Genomic DNA, 27626 nt, shown 5'->3' on the forward strand with positions numbered 1-27626 from the left:
GGAGTTAGAGAATCCATGAGGGATGCAGCCTTAATCGTAATCTAGTGAAAATTGTGAACACAATAGTAGGGACTGTCACAGATGTGCATAATAAGTATTAATGTGGTGTACATGTTGGCTAACAGTGGTCATCTTGAGGGTGCCCCTTTAGGTCCCAGGCATGCAGCTGTCACCTATGTGTGGACAGAGGCCTGTCCTCCTCTCCCTCTATACCAAAGATTTGCTATAGTTTCCCTGCCATTCAGAGTGATTCTTAGTCCAACACCTGCAGCTCTCTTTCTCTCTGGGACAATGAGAGGGTTACTAGTGACCAGCTCCTTTTTAAAGCACAATACATTTAGGACAAAAGCATTGTTTTATTTTCTCTGTAAATAGTCTACCTGTATGCTAGCTTACCAGCTATCTCCCATCTTCTACAGGGAGACCCTGGCCAGTTCTTCACACCCTTCTAAGAGGATTTTGCCTTCTTGGGTACAATCTTGTGGGGGTTTTTTGTGTTTGTCTTTTTTTAAATCAAAGAGGGATGTGGCTCAGTTGAGTCTGACCTTTTATTCTTAAAGCTCTTTGTTTGCTGGGCCTCTTGAACCCAGACTGAACCAGTGCATGCAATTCAGCAGGTAGTACTTCTTTGGAGTTGTTTACTTGTCCTGAGACCTAATTACTACCCCCACTGCCAGCCAATTTTCTTGGGGGAAGCTTGGTAACCTTGCTGATAAACCGAACATGCAATTCCTAGCTCAGACTGATACATACAACCTTTAGGAATAGAAAAGTTTGACTAGTCCCTGGTCACATCTGTCCCTTTAAAGCTTCCATGGTCTTGCATGTGTCAGACCATTCAAAGCAACATTTCCCCCTTGGCAACTACTAGTGATGAATCCAGCGAGGTGTCTATGGCCTGTTGTCAAATGAGTAACATGAAAAGTGTAGCAGTGAAGGCCTGTTTTGTTACTGTAAAGGCTGAGAATGCCTAGAAAAGGGGGCTGGATATAATACTTTAAGATAATTTCTCAAGATTTTACTGAAGAGAATGGGACTCACTGCCCCTACTCAAAAGTGGAAACTAAAGGAGGTTAAAACCACTGCACTGTATATACACAAATGTACTTTATTGTACATTCTGACTATAAATGTCTTACACAATTGAGGAATTATATATTTAAAAAATTCAGGTAGCCTCCCTCCTCAGTAATCTGCTGTATAAAAGCAGTATCATTTTTTTAGCTCTTCATTCACTTCTTTCCATATTTCTTTCTCTAATTTTGAAGTATCATATTCTCGCAGCATATCAAACTTTATCCAGGGTCTGCTCCACTTTTGTGCTTCTTTCATCATTTCTTCAGGTAGTTCAAAGTGGATTCCTTGAATGTTAAATTTTGGTCGTTCCCAACGTTTTGTCCAGGGTCTCGGTTTCATTTTGACTTTCAGCTAGGATTGGAAACAAAGAATACCTAAGATACAAGTCTGCATAGAACTTTGACTTTTTTGCATTAGGATGCTTTTTCAACTTGGCACTAGTTGTTTTTGTGCTCTAAAAGAAAGTGATGCCAAGTTTGACTTTAAAATCAGCTCTAAAGAGCTACTGATCAGTTCTAACTGGAATTTATTCCTGAAGAAATGTAGTAATTTCATGCCTATGTGCACAACTCTTCTGTAGACAAGGCTCATCTATTTTCAATCTACTTTTGAATCCCACTTCTGATCAAAGTTAGATGTGGTCTTATCTCACAAACAACTTGGTATTCCTCTTCAGTAACAGGGCTGTTAGTCCTTAGTTTACTATCATAATCACTTAAAATATTCCCTCCCATTTTGAACTATTAATTGTTACTGGACAGTTAAACAGTCATACGCCCTCCATCACCCTCAAGATGCACATGTTCACGCTTCAGGTCAAACTTCCAATACTTAATTTTTTCCTGACACCCTCTCTTGTGGTTTCCCCCTGCAGTCTGTCAATGCCACTAGACATAGGCATATGCAGGCCACACTGCTTTTAGCATAGTGATAAACATTATACAAGAACTTAAAGGAGATAGGTATTAAACTTGGAAGATGATTTCTCTAACAGATGGTACCATACATGGCACAGTACAGGATTTGCATACTTGAACTGGCATGGGATAGCCTACCTTCTACAAGTCTTCCCGAGCTAATGAAGAGGGTAGCAGATGTATGTGATTTAAGTCTTTTGGAAAGAAATTATCTACTTTACATCCACTAAATTTTTACCCTCAGCATGACAAGTTATTGTCCACTAGCATTCCTCCCTCATGTAATTTTACAGACAGATTCTCCTAAAAAAAAAAAAGACAATTTAATATTCAAATAGTTCCAGGGAGGTTGGGCAGACATCTAATTTCCATCTACAGAACACATACAGCATGGAGAAAGCTTCTCCACATAATCCCCTACATGTGCCTCAACTCTGACCTGGAGAGCCCACCTCTAGAATTTTTATTTTTTATGCCTATCACTCCTTGTTCTCTGTTAAAACAGATAGTTCAACTGCATTGTGGATGATTATTCACTATGAAAACAGAATAAGACCAAACTTGTTTTACATGTGGCACCTGATAGTCCAGTGGTCTTAGAGGGCTGGATTCAAGCTAACACATTAGATATGAAGTGTTTGTTTTATTTTATTACAAGTCACTTGAATCACCTCCTCACTTTCCCACCAAACTTCTATCACACCAGACTCATACCTGGTTTACAGGAATGTCATCATTAGCTGAATGGGGCACAGGTTTCATGTTAACATCAAAAGTACTATATTCAGGAAGAGCATCCCGTAAATACATCAGGTTGTCATCTAGTCTCTTCTCCAGCTTCAAAACCTTGATCTCCCGGATTCGAGGATTGTACAGTTCATAGCAAAACTCAACACCTTAAGAAGACAAACAATTATTTAACTTGTAGCTGAGAATCAGGGGCCATAAGAAACCTAGTCTGGGTTTGATATATTGCATGTTAGTGTTTCAGATTCTTACATTAACTGAGGATAGTGTTGTTACATTTTGGGTCTATTTTTTGAATACAGTATTGTATACATTTCTCTTTTACAAAAATTGAAGTCTGTGGTCTAGACTAGCTCAAGAGGCAGAAGCACTTATAAGTATAGACTTTAAGAGGGAGCCACAAGCATGAATTTTAAATTACTCAATGTATTTTGGGTACAATGGTGATTATTCACCTGAGATATATTTACGCAAAATAAGGAATGCCTAATTCCTGCTTATATTCATAGTAATGCAGACAAAGCAATGCCTGTATTACCCTACAATGGCTTTAAAGTGCACCAGAAAGGAGGTGTGTGATGCAGCAGGCTGCTACATTGGTCTTCCACTATGGAGACCTAGAGTCAAATGTAGCTTAGGTTAGAACTGAGGTGATGTAGGACTGATATGAGACAAGTGAGAATCAGGATTAAGCTCTATGGGGCCTAGCACAATGGTACTTCACTCTTGGTTGGGCCCTAGATGCTACTACAAAACAAAGTGTTTTTTGTAAGGCTGTTAGAATAATATTAAAATCCATCTACTACGAAGTCAGCTCATAAATGAAGTTAGTAGATGTATTACTTTTGACTAGAGTTGAAACATGAGATCAACCCAGATGTGCCAGATTTTTAAGCAGCTGAGATATACTGTACACCAAGGCCTCATTGCCTCTTGCAGTGCATCTTGTTTTAAGCCTAACAAGAAACAGTAGTATGCAAGATGATGATTTTCCTTTAATACTCTAATACCATTTCAACTGCAAACAAGATTTCTGTAATATACCATTTTATATATAGTTTAAATACTATAGCTCCTCCATTTAATAGTCCTAATGTAAGAATGAAAGCTGTACGAAGACATACCCTGCCCTTCTATAATATTCCGAAGCACAAAGGTAGCACCAAGTCCTTTTCCTCCTCTTTGAATGCAAATTCCTACAAAACGGCTGGTTTTGTCACTGGCATATGGATCTGCTGTGGTAACAGAAAGGATGCTTCCTGAGCAAAGGAGAGACTAGTCAGTAAATCATTCCTGGAACATGGAGTCGTCGTCAGATTTTAAGTGCAAACATTAACAGACCCACTCAACTAAATTAATCTTTGTAAGAGACTGAATTTACAAAATGTAGGCTTAAATATTTATATAAAAATAAAATTTCTTTGCCTTCAAAGATTTCGTTCACATCATTAATGCGATTTACTTTTGTCTATAAACAGGAATGTTATAGACAAAAGTTTCTTGGACCACATGCACACGGCAGCGTTCAGGTTGTAAGCAATGCACAGAGAATGTCTGCATCTAAATAACTTGTGTTTTCACTGAGTTCAAATGGCAATATTTCTATTAATCATATTCTCTTAATTGATCCTATACTGTTCATTAAATTTGGCAGCAGAAAATAGTAACACTGTTATAAAGCTATGCCATTAATTTTTTTATTACTATATCAATGACCAATACCAGAAAAGTTATTAAAAATCCTAATGCTGTTAACTGACCAACATAGAACTCTGGAATGTTGAGCACTTTTCGCCTCCGTATCATGTCAGTTCTTTCAATATAGAATTTAAGAGGATCTGTTCTCTCTCTGGGGGGAATAAATTCAGGACTCAAGAACCTGTGGGGAAGTCAAAACCTTTATGAGTATAAGAAAGAAGCAACTTGTATTAAAACCTACAATTTACCATAGTACTGAAGTAAAAATATTTGGTTTATACATTAAAGACCTCTGTTATTCGTGTGTGCAGGTTGCCTTCACACTGACATAAATAGCAGTTTTTGCAATTCCTGATTTGAATGCTCCAAGTTCCTTTCAATGAGAAGATGTAGCTGCAAAATATCTGAATACAAACTACACAAGTGCCTACATTGGCCTTTTGAGTGCGTGATAATTTTCTATTTATCACTTTTGTCACTGCTATCACTTTTGAGCATTAGAACTATGGACAAGGAGGATTAGTAATGGAACCTTTCATGGTTCAATTCTAACATTGGACGGCTCATTGGATGGCTCATGGCTGAATAGTATTGTGCGTGAAACAAGTTGTAAGAAGTCTCTCTTGCTCCTAGCAGATGGGAGCCCACAAGACACACAGTGGATCAGATTTTCACCCCCACTCCTTTACATGGGATAATGGGGCCAGAAATGCATAGAGGGACCATAAAAACCCGGGATCTGACCGGAATTGCATGACAGAAAATTAGGAAGACAGATGCAGATGGTCCTCTGAGGATCGCTTCGCAAACCCTGTTGTAGGGGCATGGCTATGCAGTGGAAGCACAGCACACAGAACGGCATAGATTCTGGTCAGTGCTGCTGTCCATAGGGTAGCCCAGGGAGGCTACCATAACTTAGCATCAAAGGGCTGCTCTGGACCCCAGAGGGCAGAAAAGGTGGTTTAAAGTGTGTGAGTGTAAAAATCCCTCTTGGCTTCAAGTTCTAAGAAGTGCAGCACAGAATCTTACCCCTTATGAAGACAGTTTCAAGTAATGAAAACCTGAATACCCTCACAGGGGTCAACGTTTTGATTCTAAGAAACTTTCCCCACTCCTAGGCTGATTACACACTAAACTTCTCTGGGAAATCTCCCAATGTTGCACTACCACCAACAGTGCAGAAACATTTTAATCACCATCACCTAATGTTGCCCAGAGCAGGTTAGGTGATATAATAATAGAAACACTTGTGCCCTTTCTACACTAGCCTTCTCACTGAGGATACCAGCACCAGTGGCAGCAACATTTTAGAAAGAGTGACTTGCCCAAGGACAAGCAGGTGGTCAGCAGCAGAGCCAGAATCATAACCCAGGTCTCTCAACTTCCACTCATGTGTACTTTCTCCCTATGACAGCCTGTTGTACTGAAGATACACATGCAATTAATATAATGAAGCTCAACAAAACACAACCTAGACTTGCATGTACGTTTACAACTACATAGACTAATCCATGAATCAGTATTTTGTGGATGCAAGTCACAGGGGAAAGTATTTTAAGCCCATTTTTTGACAAATTGTCTCTGCTAGACCTTAGCAAATGTTTACTGTACTTTGCATAACGGTGCTGAGGGGATTTCAGGAGGTGCTCGTATAATTAATAACTCAACCGATGACTAAGCAAGGGAGCAGCAACTTTTAAGAAGTGTAACTATACACTGTGTTAGGCAACAAAGTATCCTACCTTCTCTCTGCTACCTCTTTATGTTTGTCAACAACAACTGGCTTTGGAGGTGGCTGAAATTTTGCAGGTTCTCCACTGTTAGCCCTCAGAAGTCCAGAGGAAGAGAAGCACCCTTCAAAGACAGAAAGATGGTGCTGAAAATAAACCTATTTCAACCAGGAGTAAAAGCAACCCCCATAACAAGTATGCATACAATTAAAAGGTAAGCAACTCTCAACCCTTCAAAATACTATGAACATCTGCAGTGTGCTTCCTCTGAGCCACCAGTACCATCTTAAGGCAACTGTAAAAGAAAATGCCTTCCTTTGTTAGTGCTCATATGATAGAAGGAAACTGTGAGAAGCTAATTCAAAGAGTTTTAGATGAGTCAAAAGGAGATTAAGAAAAATGATGTTTCTTCCTCTGGTTTAAGCATCACATTTTAGAACAGCTTTCAGATGACTTTATTCAAGCAGTTACTGCTGAAATATTTTCCAAGCTAAGACTAAACTCATCTAAATCTATTTTTAATCTACAGACTTTAATACTTTCTCCTCAGTGATTTGCAGAAGTCTCGGGTAATTTTATGTTTTACTATTTGAACATTGCAAAAGGACTTATTACTGCAGTGTCACAAAGTACAAAAATACTCTTGCATGCAAGATCTGTGCAGAGCTCACTGCTTGATGAATATAATAGTTCATTGAAATATCTCCCTCAAAAGCACCATAACTTCTGAGTGCTCTTTGATTTAGTACGGAACAACTAGAATTTACCAGCTCAGAAACTAGTAATACTTTACAATTTCTATAACACTATCACATCTAAAATTTGTGTTACAATTTACATTAACTAGGCTTCTCAAAATCATTATGTCATTTGTACAAGTGAAGCAGCTGAGGCTAAATAACTGACCCAAGGTCTCAGTCCATAACAGAGTAGGGAATAAAAGTACAGCTCTCTTCACTCACAGTCCTAGACCAGAACCACAAAATCATCCTTCCTCTTAGTAGATCTCTTGAACCTGTAAACTAGGGTAATCCATACAATTGTCAATTTAGAAAGAAGTGTTTAAGAGGCTAGAGAGAAAATGAGCCCTAGAACACTGCATGAGACTGTAACCCAAAGCAATGTCACCAGGTGCAACACACATCCCAAGGCCAGAGAAAGCACTTTCCTTCCAAAGAAGTAGGGGGTGGTGGTGAGGGGGCTGGAAGCAGGGATCCAGGCAGCACCCCCCACCCAGCAAAGGGGGCAGTGAAGTGGGCAGGGACCCAGGCAGCCCCCCCTTCCCCAGCAAAGGGGGCAGTGGCAGGGAAGAGGGACCCAGGTGCCCCGCGGAAAAGCGGGTAGTGGCCGGCGGGAAAAGGGGAGACGGGAGCCAGGCAGGCCCGCCCCGGGAAGGGGAGGGTGACGGGGGAGCGGGGCGGCAGGGACCCGGGCAGGCCCAGCCCCCTCCCGAGAAGGGGGCAGCGACGGGGAGGAGGGACCAGGTCCCCCCGGCCTTTTGGGGGCTGAGGGGCGAAGCCCGGGGAGGGGGCTGAAATCAGGCCCCGGTTCCTTACGGCAGCGCGCTGCGGGCCGGGCGGCGGACGCCATAGCGAGGGCCCTCACACCCGCCTGCTCCAGCAGCCTCCTGCCGCAGGCGGCCATGACGGCTCCAGCTAACGTACCCGGCGCATGCGCGCCCCCCAATGGAGCTACGGCCCGCGCAGCGTCCCAAACTACCGGCGAAAGCGGAACGAGGCCTCAGGGCGGCCGGAGCCCTGCCTCGGAGGCGGGGCTGGTTTCTGAGTCGGGGGAGAGCGGGAGGAGGGGCTGCGGGGAGAGGCCCCCCCCCAGGGGGGGCGGGGCGCGTGGATGGGTGAGACCCCGTGCGGGGAGGGCGGGAGGCGGAGCCCTCAGTCGCTGCCCCCGTCATGGGGCGCAGCTGCAGCGCTTCAACCAGGACGCTGGCTGCGCCGGCAGGCGGGAGGGATTGTCCTCCTGGGGACTCCAGCTCCGAGAGGCGGGAGCTAGAGCGACAGGAAAAGGGGGAACAGTGATCCGGGACATTACAGTCCTGTCAGTTTGACCTCAGGTGTATGTAAGGTCTTGGAACAATTTAAAAGGAAAAAGTAGTTAAGGACGTAGAGGTGAATGGTAATGGGGGTAAAATACACCATGGTTTTATAAAAGGTAGATCGCGCCAGACCAACCATATCGCCTTCTTTGAGCAGCTAACCACTGATTTTTTTTAGACAAAGGCAATGTAGTAGATCGAATCTACCTCGATGTCAGTAAAGCATTTGATACAGTTCCACATGGGAAATTGTTAGTTAAATTGGAGATTTAGATGGGGATTAATATGAACATTGAAAGGTGGATAAGGAACTGGATAAAGGGGAGATTACAACAGGTCATACTGTCAGGCTAGAGGGAGGTCACCAGTGGAATTCCTCAGGGATTGTTCTTGGGACCAATCTTATTTAACATTTTTATTACTGATCTTGGCACAAAAAGTGAGAGGGTGCTAATAAAATTTGCAGATGACACAAGTTCAATATGGAAGAGGACTCGCATATCATACAAGAACATCTGGATGACATGTAAACCGGAGTAATAGCTATGGGATGAAATTTAATAGTGCAAGGTCATGCATTTAGGGACTAACAACAATAATTTTTGCTATAAGCTGGAGACTTATCAGCTGGAATTGACAAAGGAGGAGAAAGAGCTGGGTGTATTGGTTGATCACAGGATGATTATAAACTGTCAATGTGATGTGGCTATGAAAAAGGCTAAGGCAGTCCTAAGATGCAGCAGGCGAGGTACTTCCAGTAGAGGCAGGGAAGTGTTAGTTCCATTATACAAGGCACTGGTGAGATCTCGTCTGAAATACCATGTGTAATTCTGGAGTCTCATGTTTAAGAATGCAAACTGGAACAGGTGCAGAGAAGGGCTACTAGGATTATCCAAGGAATGGAAAGCCTACTGTATGAGAGGACAGTCAAATAGCTTGGCTTGTTTAGCCTAACCAAAAGAAGGCTGAGGGGAGATATGATTGCTCTCTATAAATACATCAGAGGAATAAATATCAGGGAGGAAGAGGAGTTATTTAAGCTAAGCACTCGTGGTCACAAGAACAAATAGATATAAATTGTCTTTCAACAAGTTAGGGCTCAAAATTAGGTGAAGGTTTCTAACAGAGGAGTGAAATTCTGGAACAACCTTCCAAGGGAAGTAGTGGGGGAAAAAAACCTAACTGACTTGATTAAATTTATGGAAGGGATGGTAATGATGTGGCCCAACAGCAACTGCAAGGAGCAAAAGTCCCCAATAGCTGGAGACGAGACTCTATATAGGGAGGGCTCTGAGTTACTACAGAGAATTCTTTCCCAGATATCTGCCTGGTGGGTCTCACACATGTGCCGAGGGCCTAATTGATTGCCATATTTGGGATTGGGAAGGAATTTCCCCCCGGGTCAGATTGGCAGGGACCCTGGGGGATTTTGCCTTCTTCTGCAGCATGGGGCACAGGTCACTAACAGATTTAAACTAGTGTAAATGGTGAATTCTCTTTAACTTGAAGTCTTTAAACGAGTGGTCCCCAAACTTTTGAGGTTGGCACCCCCGACCACCACCCCTGGCCAGGAGCAGGGTACAGCTTGGAGGGTAGGAGGATGCAGACAGGGGTAATGGGGCCAAGGCTGGGGCTGCAGCTGAGGGTGGGTCTGGGAGTAGGTCTGGGGACAGAGCCGCAGCCAGGGGCCAAGGCTGGGCTCAGGAGCGGAGCTGCAACCAGGCTGCAGTGGGGGCCGGTAGCCAGGCTGAGGCTGGCTACAGGGCCAGGTGTGGGGGCCATGACTGGAAGTGGAGCCACAGCAGACCTCAGGCCCACTGTGCCCCCCTGAACATCCCACCATACCCCACTAGTTTGGGGACATCTGCTTTAAACCATGATTTGAGGACTTTGGTAACTAGCCAGAGTTTAAAAGTCTATTTCAGGAGTGGATGGGTGAGGTTTTGTAGCCTGGCACGTGCAGGAGGTCAGACTAGATGATCACAATGGTCCCTTCTGATCTTAAAGTCTATGAGACTGGATAATTCCTGTCAACCTAGCACTGTCCATATGGGGGGATTAGGATTTTTCACACCCTGGAGCAATATAGTTATACTGACCTAATTTCATAGAATAGACCAGGCCTTTGTTAGGCTCTAGCTCAGTGGTTTTCAACCTGTGGGCATAGACCCCTGGGGGTCTGCAGACTATATCTAAGATTTCCAAAGGGGTCTGCACCTCTATTCAAAATTTTTTAGGGGTCCACAAATGAAAAAAGGTTGAAAAACACTGCTCTAGCAGTCTAGCTGATCTCCGGAGAGCCCTGTTGGGTTAGTTTACAGCAGTGGTCACCAACCAGTCGATCGTGATTGATTGGTCGATCCTAGAGGATCTTCCAGTCGATCGCGATCTGCAGCGATGCAGAGGGGCTGCTGCTAAGACAGTCTCCTTGCCTACCTTGGCCCCACGCCGCTCCCAGAAGCAGCCATTGTGGCCCGGGAGGGGGGGGGGGAGAGGAGGCAGTGTCTCCGTCCGCACGCTGCTCCTGCCTGCGAGCACTGCCCCCTTGACCAGGAACGGGGAGCTGTGGTCAATGGGAGCTGCAGGGGCGGTGCTTGCAAAGAGGGGCAGCGCACAGAGCCACGTGCCGCCTGCCTCCCACCCAGGGGCCGCAGGGATGTGTTGACCCCTTCTGGGAGCGGTGTGGGGCTGGGGTCATCAGGAAGCCCGTCTTAGCAGCAGTCTTGCTGCACCGCTGACCGGGAGCCACCAGAGGTAAGTGCTGCTCGGTTGGAGGCTGCACTCCAACCCCTGGTCCGGAGCCAGCACCCTGAACCCCCTCCAGCACACCAAACCAGCCCTGAGCCCCCTCCAAAAGCCAACACCCCTGCCCCTTCCTGCACTCCAATACTCTGCCTCAACCGTGACCCCCCTCCCAGAGCAAGTACCCTGTACCCCCTCCTGCATCCCAACACTCTGCCCCACCCCGGAGGTTCCTCCTGCACCCAAACTCCCTCCCAGAGCCCACCCCCCCTCCTGCACCCCAACACTCTGCCCCAGGCTCAGCCCAGAGCCCCCTCCCACACAGCAAACCCCTCGGCCCCATCCCAGAGCCCGCACCCCCTCCCAAACCCCTACCCCAGCCCGGTAAAAGTGAGTGATGGTGGGGGAGAGCGAGTGATGGTGACAGAGGGGGTGGATGGAGTGAGTGGGGTGGGGCTTTAGGGAAGGAGTGGGGTAGATCCTGGATTGCCCTTGTATTCAAAAAGTGATCTTGGGCGTAAAAAGGTTGGAGGCCCCTAGTTTACAGCCATGTCATGGGAGCACTTGACTGGTTTAGGATTGCTGATATACCACAACAGGAATGTGCCTCTAGTGTGAACACAGCTACACTGGCAAAGTTGTACTGTATAGTAGGCTAGTAGCCTTCCCTCCGCCTCCCCCACTCCCGCAAAGAAGCTATACTGGTAAAAGCACAGTATAGCTGCATAGGACTTCACAGATGTGTTAGTCACAAATCACACCTCTTTGCACACCTGTGGTGTAGATGTAGTAGTCTAGTACAACAAATTATGCAGTCAGAAGGTGATGCCGGGTTTTGTCACCTGAAGCTTTTTCGGGGGATCTTTTTCAACAGTGTTAGACAGAGATCCTTCTATGCATACATCTCCCAGTTTTCCAGTCCTCATTCACACTTGTTGCAAGAAAAAATAATATTCTGGTTACTTTAAAGAGATAAGGCAAAACTAATACAATGGGTATGTGATTACATCCCCTAACTTTGTATCTCTGTTGTTTATTTCCTCCCTGTGTGATTAACTTTATTAGTACACCACTACCTCGATATAACGCTGTCCTTGGGAGCCCAAAAATCTTACCGCGTTATAGGTGAAACCGGGTTATATTGAACTTGCTTTGATCCACCGGAGTGTGTGGCCCGGCCCTGCCGGAGCACTGCTTTACCGCGTTATATCCAAATTTATGTTATATTGGGTGGCGTTATATTGAGGTAGCGGTGTACTGAATCCACCCCTGTTTCTCACATCCCCCACTGCTTTAATCACGCCATGAAACAGATTCTGTCACCTGCTCTGGCCCCTATATATAATTTCAGCAGTACTGCAACAGAATACAGGAGAATTCACTCAGCACAAGGGCAGCATAGGGCTGCCATTGTTCTCCTCCTAATCCCTGTGGGCATGCCAGAGATGGGGCTGAGTGCAGATGGGGGCAGGCCCTACCCATGGCACTACAGGAATTCTGGGAAATGCCAGGCAGCGCTGAGCAGACTGCCATAAGTTACAACACTGCATATAAATTAGAATGTCCAGGAGCTGCTCTAAATTACTGTTTTGGCCCCTGGAAGAGTCCATAATTAGGAGAGCACAAAGATAGTCAAAACCTCCCCTTTGGCTGAGGGGAGAAATTCATTAAGAATTAGACCACATATCACCTGGCAGTGAGGCGCTGTCCTCCCATGTGTTTGCTATTCCCTCCAGTTTGGGTGATGTCTGCAAATCTGACCACAGTTTGACCAAAGGAACACAGAAAAGAAAGATGTGAACAGCCACGCAAAGTTCAGAGATTTACTTCTTTGGTGAGTTTAGTTGTCAGAAAGCCTTTGGAGACATGTAAAAAGTCCTGAACTTGACTACAGGTAGAAGACTGATGGAATCTTTACCATTGTGATAGAAACCTCTCCATGCGGCTTCCGGGAAAGGTTCTGCCTACCACCAGTATCTCATGGGCCACGGTTTAAGAATAATTCCTCTCATTACTCCTGCTGAAATAGAATTTAATCAACTATTCCATTCCTGTGAGGGAAAGTTATAAAGCATTTCAAAGTAATTAAGCACTGAGAGTTTAATGGTGGCTACATTGATCTCTATATCCATTTGTAATATTGAGCTGCTTTTAACATTGCTGTTTTAGTTACATTTCCTTAGGTGTCAATAACAGGCTGCATATATCTGATACAATGTGGCACAAACTAGTGGTTACATAGGCTCTGCATACAAACACAAGCTCTTAGGTGAATGAAGGCTTATAAATGATACACCATAAATTAAATTTTGCAAGAAGTTTCTCCAGAACATGTCTGAATTTATAAATAAATTAGATCAACCATGGTGCCTATGGTGCTCTTGTGCCCCTGTTTATTGGTGGAGGCTGATGTTGTGCTCTGCATGAGTCATCACATTAGCATGAGAGAATTAGCATGGTTTGTGAGAGAATGTGGTGTTTCAGCGGTTTGGATCCTAACCTGTCACTGGGACAAAGGCAGGTACTACTTGGCATTTGCCGATTTAATGCAACTGGATTAATCACATTCTGAATTATACTATTCTGAAGATCTGGGGGCCAGCAGAGGGCACTCTAACTTTGAAAATAAAAAAGTCCCATCGACAAGAACTACGTATTTTACTTTCAGCAAAGATTCCTCTCCCTAAGGATTTTTCAGTGCCAGCACCGTTGAGAGATGATGCATGGGGTTGGGGTGGGGAAGTAATTTGGGGATAATCCAAATAACCATGCTAATCAGGGAGGCCACCAAACAGGCCAAAATAGGTGCACAGGTTCTTTTGATAGAGGAAAAGTAAGGACCTAGGGTTTAAAATTGTCCCGGTGTATGAAGATTTTAGCCTTTTAACGCTGGATCTTTCAACATAAAAACAATTTATTAGCTCCTTGTTCCACCATAGCTGAATGTATTCCTAACAGCATCATAGTTCCCTCATCGCTTCATTAAATTCTATCACATATTTATTCCGTCCTATGCCAATGCATGATTAGTCCTTGCAACATATATTCAAATGCTTTGTCCTCTCTATTTTCAGATATTTACAAGCAAACTAGAAACCCTTCCACCTTGACTCAATTTTCTTAGTAGATGAGAGATGGGATAAGAAGGGTTCCCTTCCCACATTACCTACCACAAAGAAGGAAACAGCATGAAAATTTACATAATTTCAGGATTATAATACTGAAACAGTCTTCTATAAAACAGGGCAGTTGTTGGGGGCATGCTGGTAATTCACAAATTATAAGGCCAGAAGGGACCATTATGATCATCTAGTCTGACCTGCATGATACAGGCCATAGGAGACCCTGAATTAATTCCTGTTCCAACTATATGAGGTCTTTGAGAGAAAATCATCCAATTTTGATTTTAAAATGTCCAGTGATGAGGAATCCACCACAACTCTTGGTAAATGGTTCCAATGGTTAATAACCCTCACAGTTTGCTTCCTATATCTAATTTAAATGTGTCTAGCCTCAATTTCCAGCCACTGGATCTTTGACTGCTAAACTGAAGAGTAACTCTGTTATCCAAATTTCTATTTCCCATGTAGGTATTTAGGGACTGTGATCAAGTCATCTCTTAACCTTCTCTTTTAAGATAAATAGACTGAGCTGGTTGAGTCTTTCTCAATCCTTTAATCATTCGTATGACTTTTCTTTGAAACCTCTCCAATTTTTCAACATCTTTCTTGAACTGTGGATGACAGAACTGGACACATTATTCCAGTAGCAGTCACACCAGTAATATAACCTCTCTACTCCTTGATATTTCCCTATTTATACATCCAACCACTAATGCTTTTGGCCACAGCCTCATACTGGGAGCTCACATTCAGCTGATTATCCACCCTAACACCCAAGTCTTTTTAAAAGTCACCGCTTCACAGGATACAGCCCCCCATGTTGTAAGAGTGGCCTACATTCTTGTTCCTACATGAATGACTTTACGTTTGGCCATATTGTTTGTCTGCACCTACCTTTGCAAGCTCTGTTCAGCAACCTGTCCTCATTATTTACCCCTCCCGCCAATGTTTGTGTCATCTGCAAATTTCATCAGTGATGATTTTATGTTTTCTTCCAGCTCACTGATAAAAATGTTAAATAGAGCAAGGCCAAGAACTGATCCCTGAGGGATCCTACTAGAAACACACCTGTTGTGGGGTGAAAAAAAATAGCCCAGGGGTTAGGGCTCTAGTCTGGGAGTTAGGGAACCCAGCTCTACTTCTTTTGCGACCTCAGGAAAGTCACCTTGGATCTCTGTGTTTCAGTTCCCCCTCTGTAACGTGGTGGGTATGTCACAAGGTGATTGGCCTGTTGAGGAGGGACTGGGTTAGCCTGATGGAGGGCACCTGGCTGATATAGAGAGACAGGGAGCAGTTAGGGGAGAGGAGAAAAAGAAAGCTGGTGATGATGTCTGAGAGCAGGAGTTAGAAGCTGCTGCTGAGGTGGGGAAGAAACAAAACTGGTGAGCCCTGGTGGGGAGAATGTTCATGTGGTGGCTTCTAGGTAAAGAGGAAGAACCATCTTAGCTAAGCTGAACTCAAGCGCAAAAGGATGAGTCTGGAGGAGCTCGGCAGGGCTTGCAGGTAGAGGGGTCTGGAGAATGGAGCATTGGGAACCCACTTGGATGAGCCTCCAGGTGAGGGTTGTGGTAGGACAACTGTAAAAGGTATAGTGAATGGCTAGGAGTTTAAGAATCATGAAACAGGGGTCTTTGTTCTTGGGTAGCTGGCCTGGAGAATGGGCCTTGAACTCAGTGCAATGGAATGGGAGAACTGCTGCCTTTTAACTGGGTTTACTTTGGTGTTTATGAATGGGTTCACATTAGAACTGTACTAACTGTGCCTAGAGGTGGGCCTGGAACTAGACAGGTAAGTTGGCTGCTGGTTCAGTCTGCAGGGAAAAGATGGGCAAATTCAGACAGCTCTGGGGACAACAAGGGGAAACTGAGGTAGGATTTGCCTGTATTGCTGTGGTTAGCTGCTGAACTTGACCTTGCAAGGCAAGCCCTGTAATGTGGTAATAGCACTCCTCTTTTGTGAGGATAAATACATATACAGTATGGGGGCTCCACAGAAAGGGAGGGGCTCTAGTAGATCTGGAAGGATGATGTAAATTTCAGTTTCTGAAATGTATTTATGTTTGCAGCCTAAAATTTCAAGGACTATGACTCCAGCTAGCCAACCCCAAGGCCAAATTGTGGCTTCCCCAATGCAGCTGCCTGGGCATGGATGAGTGGGTGTGGAAAGTGCAGCGAGTTCTCCTGTGGGTTCAGGGCACTTGGAATTCTTTGGAATGGAATCACAGGAGAAGGCAGTAAGTAAAATACCTAGTATTGTTGTTTTGTCTTCATTCAGAAAGAGACCCTTATATACTCTGAATATAGAGGAAGTGAGTTTTCCCAGAACATATGGGCAACGTCTGTCAGTTGATTGTTGTCTACTCCTGGTTGTGAATCATCAGTCTATGATCTGAGGCTGAATTCCAAAACAATGAAGTGGAACCAAATCCTGGAAGTGCTTACTCAACTTATACTCAGACCCTACTTGGAAAACGCCCACTGGCTTTTCTGAAAGGGAGAATGAGTATTGGCTACATTAGGACGTTGGGATTTAGCCCGTGGAAAATGTGTGGTTGCAGTAGTTCTACCCTTCAAGCAAAGCTTAGTACTAGATTGATTTGACAGCAGAAAGTGATGAGATCGTGTTTAATTAAAATAAAAAAAAAAGTTACCCCAAATGTCAGAAATAAGCTAGATCAATAGTGGGGTCACTTTCTGACACTGGTTACATAACAGGAGAAGTCAGACAGAAACAGATTCCTTCTTGCAGTCTGTGCTTCATTAGAATAATGACTGTTCAGCCCTAACCAGGTACAAATGCTGTCAGTGCTCCCTGCTCAGAGTTGAAACACGCAGGGAGTCAACACGGGAGAGGGGACAGTTTAAAAAAATGTAACATTGGCACCTTCCAAAAAGTTCCTCAGCCCTTACAAACAGGATCCTGTGCACTGTCTATGAGATCTTCCTTCTTAGCTTCTCAGAACATGTCACAAACAACAATTAGACTTTATAGCCCTCTGCAAGGGAGAAAAGAACTCTGATACCTATTCTCTAGATCAGTGCTTCTCAAAGCCAGTCTGCCACTTGTTCAGGGAAAGCCCCTGGTAGTCCGGCTGGTTTGTTTACCTGCCGCATCCACAGGTTCGGCTGATCGCGGCTCCCACTGGCTGCAGTTCGCCGTCCCAGGCCAATGGGGGCTGCAGGAAGCTGCGGCCAGCACATCCCTCGGCCCTTGCTGCTTCCCGCAGCCCCCAATGTCCTGGGGCAGCGACCCGCAGCCAGTGGGAGCTGCGATTGGCCGAACCTGTGGACACGGCAGGTAAACAAACTGGCCTGGACCGCCAGGGGCTTTCCCTGAACAAGCGGTGGACTGGCTTTGAGAAGCACTGATCTAGATGGATCAAGTGAGGCACTTGATCCACACAGCAAGTCAGTGGGAGAGGTGACACAGAATCCCTGCTCCTGAGTCCCCCCTGCCTTGAGCCTTATAGATTCATTTACTCCTGTGTGAAGTGGCTTAGATCCTGCTCTGTAGTAAGTTTGCACTGTCCTCAAGCCAGTTTAGCCAGCCACTGGAGGATTTATTCTCCTTAGGGGCATCCTCAAGTGGGGCAGAGCTGCTGTAGCCCCACCAATTGGTCACTAGTGCAGGGGTGTGGTTGCGGGGGAAAAGAGGGCCTGGCTGAGGTTTCCATTTATCATCCCATGTGTCCCAGATATCTCCAGGTGCCAGAATAGTTCCTTGGGATCATTGGCAACTGCAGAATCTTAAAGCAGGCTGGTCCAAAGAAATCTAAATTTTATTAGGCTATCTAAAATGATCTGCCAGCAAAGCAGATCTTTCTGGAAGATATAGTTCAACCAAAACACAAATAACTGGGCTCAGTGCAAGTGGAACTGAGTGAAATTCTATGGCCTTTGCCATACCAGAGGTCAGATAATGATCTAATGGTTCCTTCTGGCCTTAAGAGCTGCGAATCTATACATTAAAATAACACATCCATCAAACAACTTTTCTACTTTGTTGAGGGGAGAGGGGGAAATATTCTTCTGTAACAGCATGGATTTTGCTTTCTATGGAGATGGATTTTAAAGTCAGCTTGTTCAGTCCAAAAATCTCTGGGACTTCAGCAGTTGTGACATGTACGTTCTCTTGGATTCACTTATGGTTAACCTTGCCATACTATTAATGTTTTCCCGCCCTTCGCTTGCAAAGCACTGATTAATGAAGCACTCATTAAATACCCTCACTTTTACCTGAGGCTCCAGGAATACCTGTTGCTGTGGGCATTACTTTTGTGGCACATAACCAACTTGTTGATACAAGCTCTCTTTAAAATGCCAGACTTGAAGAATAAGCTGCTGACGATTATATAACTTTAGGGGGGGATTAAAAAACAGGTGCCAATGACTTATGTTGCAGGGAATGGGAGATACATGAAATGTGAACTTTGACAGTGGTGCATTTTGAAAATACTGGTCCTGTATTAATAATCAAGTCTCTTAAAAATCCCCTCCAGGCGTCTTTAGGTAATTAAGAACTTAAGATGCAATTTACTACCGTGACTTCTCTTTGAGTCTGAATCTTAGCTTTGTTTCAAATCGTGAAATCATGGACGTGACACACAGCACAGTTGCCGGTTACAGAAGGGATGATTAATCTGTGCTACCTAGGGATTTATAAACCCTCATATTCTCTGCCATTATGAAATGTGCAATGTGTTCATAAATATGTTGATAGAGTTGTTCCAGACTTGTACAGAAGGTGATAAAGTATTAGTCCACAAGATAAAGGAGTGACAGACTTCCATGGGGGTGAAGGTTGGACACAGTGACAAAATAAGATGTCAGAATGGAGATAATGCTACAATAAATGGACTCTGAGTCTTTCCCCCTATGCAGCAGTCTCTTGGGTCCTCAGGAGTTCAGCTGTGGTCAAAATTACCAGGGGACGATACTGAGATTCTTGGAATTTCTGTGCCCAAGGCTGGCTGTAAGTGCAAACAATAGAAATGAGTGCTTGGGATCATGGACTTCAGGGAACACCATCAAACTAATTTATGGACTAGTCCAAGCTACCCCTTTGGTAATAACACTAGTGGAGACCCAAGGAAAAACTCCTGGCCCGCCCTACTCTACACCTACCCTATTCTAGCAATTTGAGGTCCTTCTCTTGCTCAGGGCTCCCTAAATCATAAAGATGGCCCACTCCAGACCAGCCTTGAAACTTGAGCAGGGCACAGTTGAAATGTCCATACGCAGCATCCTATTTCTTTAGATGCTTTAAAAATCAGAGTGGATTACGAGAGAGAACTCATTCATCTCGAGAGGCAAGCGTAAACTGAAGACGGGGGATGAACTCACAGGTACCTTTGCATTTCTCAGTCAATATTTGCTCTCTTTCAGTTTATAACCCTATTACTCTCTCAGTAGGCAGGAGAGTTCAAAGGCACAATTTTTTCCCCCTTGATTAATGCATCATTAGGGCTTGTGGGTTTGCCATAGTAAATTATACCTACCCTCATACCCTTGTCATGGGGGCGGGGTGGGAGGGAAGGAGCAGAAGTCATAAATCCATGTTAAAATTACTCAAAGTCACAGATCCATATTCACTGAAACAAAATGAGCTAAATTCTAGTTACATTGCTGCAAGATCTTGCTAGTAGTCAAGTAGAATTTGCCCCACTATCTTTTATTTTGCAATAAATCCCATTTAAAACCAGTGCCAGTGGGTTCAAGTATGAGTTGCAGCAGTGCAGGAGGTCAAGCTGGGTAGAGCTACTAATGCTTAATCTTATGCCTGGTATTCCACTGAAGTCAATGAGAGGACTTCCATATACTTGAAAAGCACCATTCTATTCCTATTGAAGTGCTGCTTTCCTGCCTTATTCTCTGTCAAGGTAGCAGGAAGTGCTTAAAGCAGCTGGACATAGATGCTGCTTCAAGTTATGTAACTTCCTGTCTCTTCCCTTTGCCCCCCAAACCCAGAGAAATTCTACCACCAGCTGTGGCTTTCTTCCTTTGACCATGTGACAAATCACTAGCCCTGTATCCATATTCAGTTCACACGGTGCCTCTTTTCAATGAATGAATGTACTTTGGTTTTCAGCCTAAGCTTATGCAGCAAAGACACTTTTTTTTTTTTAAAAAGAGAAGGTTGTTTATAGGCAGGCAGGTGTGCTGTAGCTGAGTTAGTGAGGTGAAAATAAGTGAATCAACCTGTCAGCACAGGAGAAAACACTGCAGTGCAGCTGGTACAGTATCTCTAAGATGGGGTTTGCAGATTAAGTGAGGAATTTATTTATTAGGCCATGCCGTGACATTCTGTTTCAGCTAACTTCTGTCTCTTCAGTACATTTAAATCGTGTACTTTTCACTGATGAGATTATCTGTGAACTAACAGGACAGGAACTGCCATAGTGACAGCTGTCTGGTAGAAACCCAGTAGATTAAACAATAAATGGAGAGAGCCACAAGACCAGCAAAGCCTGAGTCATGGTGCAGGGGTACAGTGGAGGATGTAACGTTGCTGTACTAAATACATGCTACTTGTTAAATACTAGCTGGAACACAGCTCCATACCTGGGATCTATGCACTAGAATTTGTGTACAAGCTTATCAGGGCAGGGACTGTCGCTCTCTGTTTATATAGTATAACTGGGTCCGGATATCAGCTGGTCTCTTGAGTGCTTTAATTGTATGTTAAATAGCACAGCTACTTGTGAATAGACCTTTTAAATCATTTGTGTTTGAAAAAAAATTATATGCCTGTTCAGAAATCCCTGGTCTACCTCCTCCAACTGGTGGGTCATTGCTAACATTAGTAGAAATTCAGTATATATATTGTGGTTGCATCTACACAGAAAATTAAATCAGGTGTGTTAGGCTGACAGCACATCTACACTGCAAAAAAACCCTGTGGCTGTGAGTTTCGGAGCCTGGGTCAACTGACTTGGGCTTGTGCTATGGGCTAAAAATAGCAGTGTAGATGTTCCTGCTCAGGCTGGACCCCAGGCTCTGAAATCTGGTGTGGGTGGATATTGTAGGAGTCAGCCATTTCAGAGTGGCAAATATATAACCAATCCTGGCCTACTCCAAATATTCTTCCAAGTGCCCACATCCTGCCATGTAGGTTGGAGAGTTTAACAACCACCACATCATCTGGGGAAACAGAATCCGATCAAAGTGGATATGACCTTTTGGACTGGCCCTTACTTGATGACCTCCCTCATCCATGATCCAGAACAATGGGGTACTTTTCATTCTGTCAGATGGAAGGAAAGCTGCTCCTCTGACCTCACCTGGGCCACCAGCCAGTCACTCATCCACTTTGAGCTGCTTCTTCTAGCGTTTACAGTACTTGCTTTCCATCCGACAGCAACTTCATCGGTAGAATGAAGAGCCCAAAGGCCACCATGAAATCTAGTCAGTTGACACCTTGTCGACAACATGCGCCATTGACTAATGGAGGCCATATTGACAAAGTGGGTTGTTGTGAAGACCCCATGTGTAGAGCCTGCTACAAATATTCCTTGACTAGTTTGAAACCTGTTCAGCAGAGTCCAAAGGTGACATGGCAGGCCAAATCCTGATGGTCGAATGGTTGGATCAGTGATAAGGAAACCATTCCAAGCATCTTTAGCTGACACTCATCAGGTGATTTGCTGATTAGATTGGTCCTGGTCCTGACTTTGGCAGCAGTCTTTTATAGATGGTTGTGGAAAGTCAAAGAGCAGTGTGACACCAAGGTAGACCAGTTTTGCCTTGTGTTTCAGTTGTTTTCTGTTGAGAAAGACATCTAACTGAAGTTTACCAGTTGTCTTGTGGAGGTAGAAGATGCTTGAAACTGTCTTGGTCACACTTGGTTGGAGGCACCAACTGCTACAGTAGGTTGCCATCTTGGCCAGGTTGGCATTCTCCAATTCAGTGAAAGAGCGTGACTAGGGACTGCAGTAGATGTAATCTGCATAGATAAACTTGCATGACTGAATCAGTGGCAGGTTGTTTGTGTACCGATTGAACTGGGTGGGAGCAAGCACAGAGCTTTGGGGTAAACTGTTAGAACAAGTGCATGGAGAAGACAATCCATCTCCCATATGTACCCCAAAACACTGGTCATGAAGTAGAAGTTCAATAATGTCCACTACCAATGCTGGGAGAACTCTGACAGTTTTACCAGAAGACTAGTGTGCCATACTGTATTGTAAACTGCTGTCAGGTCCAAGAAAACAGCTCCTGTCTTCAAGTTCTGTTGAAACCCATTTTCTACTTCAAGCTATAAGCAGTGTATGGAAAAACTCACATGGTAAGGATTGAATGACAGTGACCATACCTATTGTGAGCACCAATAAAAACCCTCGCTGGAACTACTGGAAAGCAAACTGGGCCGGCTTTACACAATTCACCAACTGCTACATCACTTGGATCCCACGCACCATATCTTTTGAGGAAGCTTACGTGTGGTTCGCTGATGTTAATGAAGTTATACCAGGGATTAATGTGACCCACTGCGAGAAAGGTATTTCCTCTGATTCCCTTTTTTATTACTAATCTAAGATCTGTGAGTTGGAGCTTTTTTACTTAATTTGTTAGATGCATAAAAAGGAGTAAAGTATCTTAGTCCCCTGGATAACGATAGAACGCTTCAGCTTTTGCCTCACGGTTGAGTTGCACTTGAGGTGAATCATCATATTTTACATTCCATATATGCTCTTGAGCATTCACTTCCATTAACACTCACCTTTTATAAAGCTTCATTGGAGGTGTTAAACTTCAATGAAATATCCTTCTGGCACTCGAGAATTGGGGTGGATCTGCTGATAATGAAAGAAAATGGGATGTGAAGTGACTGAAGGAAGTACTGTAACTTAAAACAATTGTATTCCCAATGCAATATAGTGGTGGAATAAAGGCTCAGTCCTACACTTCTGAACTCTCAGTGGGAGTTTTGCCATTGACTTCACTGGATTCAGGGTTGGGTCCAATATCTGCAGAGGTCCTCTGTGAGAGTAATACACTTTCCTATAGACCTTGTGATTAGAAGTGAATGCCATACTTAACAATCAGTATAAGAGCCTTATATAAAGCCCATTGAGGTCAATAGGAGTCTGTCCATTGGCTTCAATGGGTTTTGGATCAGGCCCTAAAAGAGTAGCCCTAATATTACCTGTGACCCAATAATACTGGCTGCTACAGCCCACAAATATGAAATTCTTAATTTTCCTAACTTGGATCTTGGAAATCCAGGGAGATTGTTAATATACGAAAACTGTTCCATATTTGTGGTAACTACTAGTAAGGCCGTAGTTTATTAAAGCCAAAAGAATTTTAGAAATCATACTGATTTTTCACTATTTGCATTAATTTTTTACTTTTCACCCTGCACATCACATGGACAGGGAAAGCAGACTAGTGAGTTTCACTTTCTGTTTCTAGGCATTTGCATTTTCTTGGTGTCATGCAATAGCTGAATGCTGTTTTGTTTGGGTTTGTTCCATGTCAAAGGGATATTTAAAACCAACCAGTATGGATTTGTTTTAAAGTACATTTCACAACTATATTCTTATTTGTTCTTGGATTTGTAAAGCTCTTGGTTTGGTAAATTTGGGGATAAGTCAGTGGTTCCCAAAGAGTGATCTGTGGAACACTTGCTGGTGGTCTGCAGCAGACAGCTGGCTGGTCATATGATGCTGGTCCCCTCCTTTCAGCTCAGAGAAATAGAGTAGGAAGGGAAGAGGTTAAATGAAAATCAAAAGCAGATCAGGTGATTCACTTAAAAAAACCCAAAACATTGTTTTTGTCTAGACTAGGATTTAAGGGTTTATTAGATTGTATTAGCTAGTTAGTTCGATTTAATTAACCTTCTAAAATGCTAGTCAAGACAAGTTGTACTTTAGTGACATGCTAAACTGGTTGAGTTGAAGTTTGGATTAAATTATCTGACATAATTTAGGAAAAGCAATAGACTACAATGGCCCCAATCCTGCAGACACCTGCTTAACTTTACACATATGCATAGTCGCATTGATATTAATGGGATGACTCGTGCGTAAAATTAAGCATGTATGTGTTTGTAAGATCAAGGCGTAAGACAGCTAAAACAGTGTACTTTCCTAATACTACTTTCCAATATAAGCAATTACTGTAGTTGCCACCACAATGTTATGCAGTTGTGAGTGGGAAATGCTCTCTATAATCAAGAAATAGAGGAGAGGTGGGTCCATGAGACAATCTCTCTCAGGATGTGGTCCATGCTAGAAACAAATTTGGGATTGATCCCATAGTCCTTGACTGTAGAATCACTTTGAGGATGTACACCTAAAAGATAATAAGGTGCTAAACAACAGTCAGCATGGGTTTGTCAAGAACAAATCGTGTCAAACCAAACGGATAGCTTTCTCTGACAGGATAATAAGTCTTGTAGATGTGGTATATCTTGACTTTAGTATGGCTTTTGATACTGTTTCGCATGACCTCATAAACAAACTAGGGAAATACAACCTAGATGGAGCTACTATAAGGTGGGTGTATAACTGGAAAATCATTCCCAGAGAGTAGTTATCAGTGGTTCACAGTCATACTGGAAGGGCATAACGAGTGGGGTCCTGCAGGGATTGGTTCTGGGTCTGCTTCTGTTCAATATCTTCATCAATGATTTAGATAATGGCATACCAAAACTTAAACTTAATCCAGCTCCAGTTCTACAAACCCCCTTTTCAGGCAAGGCCTGCAGTAGCATTACTGAGAAAGTAGTTGTAGGGTAATTCGGAAAATAGTTATTGCCATAAGGCATCTCCAGAAGGCACCATGTTTAGAACACTAAACTGGGAATCAAGGGAATTGGGTTCTATTCCTGACTCTCAGTGACAGGCTGCATGACTTTGGGCAAGTCATTGTGCCTTTTCTCTGTTTCAGTTTCCTTTTCTGGAATGAGACTTTTTTTGTAAAGCACTGTAAGATCTGCACTATGTAAAACAGAAATATTATAAGCAGGCAGGAGAGGGGTGAGAGAGAGAGGTGTGTGTTGGAGGGAGAAAGAGAAGACCACTATGTTATATGCACCTAAACATAATCTGTAAATCAAAATAAATATACAGCTAAACAGTGGCCATATTATAAGAGAGAGAATTCAGTGCAAGATACAAGTAAAGAAGGAAACTGATTGCTGGAAAAAAAACCCCATAATATAAAAGGATACTTGTGGGAGAAATGTGGTTAGGCATAATGGCCTAGATCTTTAATGCTATTTAGGCACCTAATTCCCGTTGAAATAACTCGGGGGAGTTAAGTGACTAAATATTTTTGAGGATCTGGGCCAATGGGTCTGATTTTTTTTGAGTTGTTGAGCACTCAGCTAGGGTGACCAGGGACAGTCCCAATATTTGGGGCTTTGTCTTGTATAGGAGACTATTTACGCGCCCTCCCGCCCCCCATCCAACTCATCCTGATTTTTCACATTTGCTATTTGGTCACCCTACCCACTGCCCACACTGACTTCAGCTGAAGATGGAAGGTCCTCTCTGGATTCAGTCCTCTCGGGAAATCAGGCCCAATACATCCTGTATATTTATGTATAATCAGGCACTATGAAGTTCTCGGATTGTCCAATCATGTAACAGTCTTTGGCAGACATGGGCCTAAGGTTTAGTACGAACAAAGTGATGAGCATGGTCTCAAAATGTAGATGGATTACAGGATTTTGCATATTCTGGAATGTACATTTAAATAGATCTCAATTTAACAGCTTCATGGATACCATATGTCATACTCCATAGTAATCCTATGGAGTGGGCAGTCAGTCCTTTTGGTTGAGATCAAGAGCCATGTCAGTTTAATATATGATTATTATACCCTCTGTTGGGTGATTGTATCCTGCCTCTGTGGGACATGGGCTCCATTAGGCTTTGTCACCTCTAAATTTGTATGATCATATGTATTTCCAGCCCACTAACAAGACACAAAAATGCATGTTGGTATATCCCCTGGGAAACATATTTGGAAGGATGGCCAAATTTCAGGGTCTGTTGCTCTTAAGAGGGAGTTACAGATTTGCACCAATCCACCAATTAATATTTATCCTTTGGGACCATAAGCAATGAAGTCATAATCCTTTGTCTCTGCTGCATTTGGGACAGGTGGCCATTTTCAGTTTGAAACTCACAGCTGATGCTCCCATATGCCCTAAGGATAATGACATTTCTGGAGATAAGTTTAAACTGAACTGCCCAGTTCTAAGAGGCTGATATATCATTTCTTTCTGGAGAGTTATTTCTGTCTGTGTGAGGTCTTTCCAAACCTTCTCAAAACCAAAGCCCACACACCATAAAGACACTAAAAACTCCCTCCCTTCCTGGGGCTCAACATTATTAACAAGAGTGTAAAAGTCAACTCAAGACTGCTCCCTACCTTTAGCTACTCTTGAGGGTCCTGACTCCGGACCTCTAAATCCTTTGTCACCAGAGTCTCTCTCATCTGCATTATATCATTGACTCAACAGAACCCACTTAACTCTTAATCAGGAAGATCAACACCAGCTAACAGGGTGGGCTGCTTCAGGCAAATACTGCCAGAGTGTTTCACTTTCCCAAACATTATATGAACTGCTGGTAAGTTTCTAGAGGTCCTATTACTGCTTATTTGTCCTGCCTGGTAAGCAGCATAGAATATGGTGATCATGATGAACTATATCTGGAAATAGGTGCTGATTACCTCATACCTATAAGCTACAGCGATATATATCCATTTTAGCAAGAACAATAGAGGCAGAAATCACATGTAGCTCTTAGTATCCTATTGTGCCCTAGATAATAACCTATTTTCTTTAAACTCTGTGAAGCTTCAGCAAATTTACCAGCATCTGGGATTAAAGTTAGAGGAGAAATAAAGTGTAGTGAGGGAGCCAGAGGAATGTCAATTGTCAGGGCCTGATCCTGCCAGGAGTTTCACATGGGTGGACCTCTCCACCAAAATCACTGAGGCTCTGCATGGCTGCAGGAGTCCACCTGTATAGACCCCACAGTATTCTGCCTGCTCACTTTTATCATGAGACCCTTGGTAGGTGCGTATCCACACTCAAAAACCAAAAAAATTATCCTTTGGAGTTGTCATGCTTGCTGTCAGTTGAAAGGGGAATGTTTCTGGAAAGTTTGGCCTAATTCCAGTGGCTGGGCTTGACATAAGCATGAACCAGATGTGGTTTTCACGTAGCTACGTTTCGATGCAGGCTTCCTTTTTAAAAAAAGAGACATAAGTAGGTTTTTTTTGTTTGTTTTAGTGGTGGGAAAAAAATCTGCCATGGAGTTAGGGCCTGAGCCTGAAAGCTGGGCTTCACCTTTGTAACTTTATTCACATGGGTCCCAATCCTGCAAACATTGACCTAATTGCCTAGCTTTATTCAGGTGAGTAGGTCTCATTGCAATCTGAGGCTATGCATGTGCAGGATCAAAGATTAAGTGGCCTGGTTCTCAGAGACACTGATCATCCACAGCTCCAATCACTGATGAGCTGGAGGGGACTCAGGAGGGCCCCTTGTTAACAGGAGGAGTTCAGCTTTCATTTAAAAT

The 27626-nt window shown here is 43.6% G+C and overlaps 1 protein-coding gene and 1 long non-coding RNA gene across 2 annotated transcripts; both read right to left on the minus strand.

The window, feature by feature from the left end:
- Positions 1-565: 565 nt before the first annotated feature.
- Positions 566-7880, minus strand: MRPL19 (mitochondrial ribosomal protein L19). Its single transcript, XM_039530665.1, has 6 exons — positions 7726-7880; positions 6182-6293; positions 4502-4620; positions 3866-4000; positions 2709-2890; positions 566-1428 (listed from the first exon to the last, which is right to left on the minus strand). Exons 1-6 carry the CDS (start codon positions 7811-7813, stop codon positions 1213-1215), a joined length of 852 nt encoding a protein of 283 aa, XP_039386599.1. The 5' UTR covers positions 7814-7880; the 3' UTR covers positions 566-1212.
- Positions 7881-17572: 9692 nt separating this feature from the next.
- On the minus strand, positions 17573-26619 carry LOC120401074. The gene is made up of 3 exons (XR_005596267.1): positions 26470-26619; positions 22805-22880; positions 17573-19055 (listed from the first exon to the last, which is right to left on the minus strand). It is a non-coding gene; the product is annotated as an uncharacterized LOC120401074 (long non-coding RNA).
- Positions 26620-27626: the final 1007 nt, after the last annotated feature.

This window comes from Mauremys reevesii, linkage group 3, assembly GCF_016161935.1.
Source record: "Mauremys reevesii isolate NIE-2019 linkage group 3, ASM1616193v1, whole genome shotgun sequence".
NCBI lineage: Eukaryota > Metazoa > Chordata > Testudines > Geoemydidae > Mauremys > Mauremys reevesii.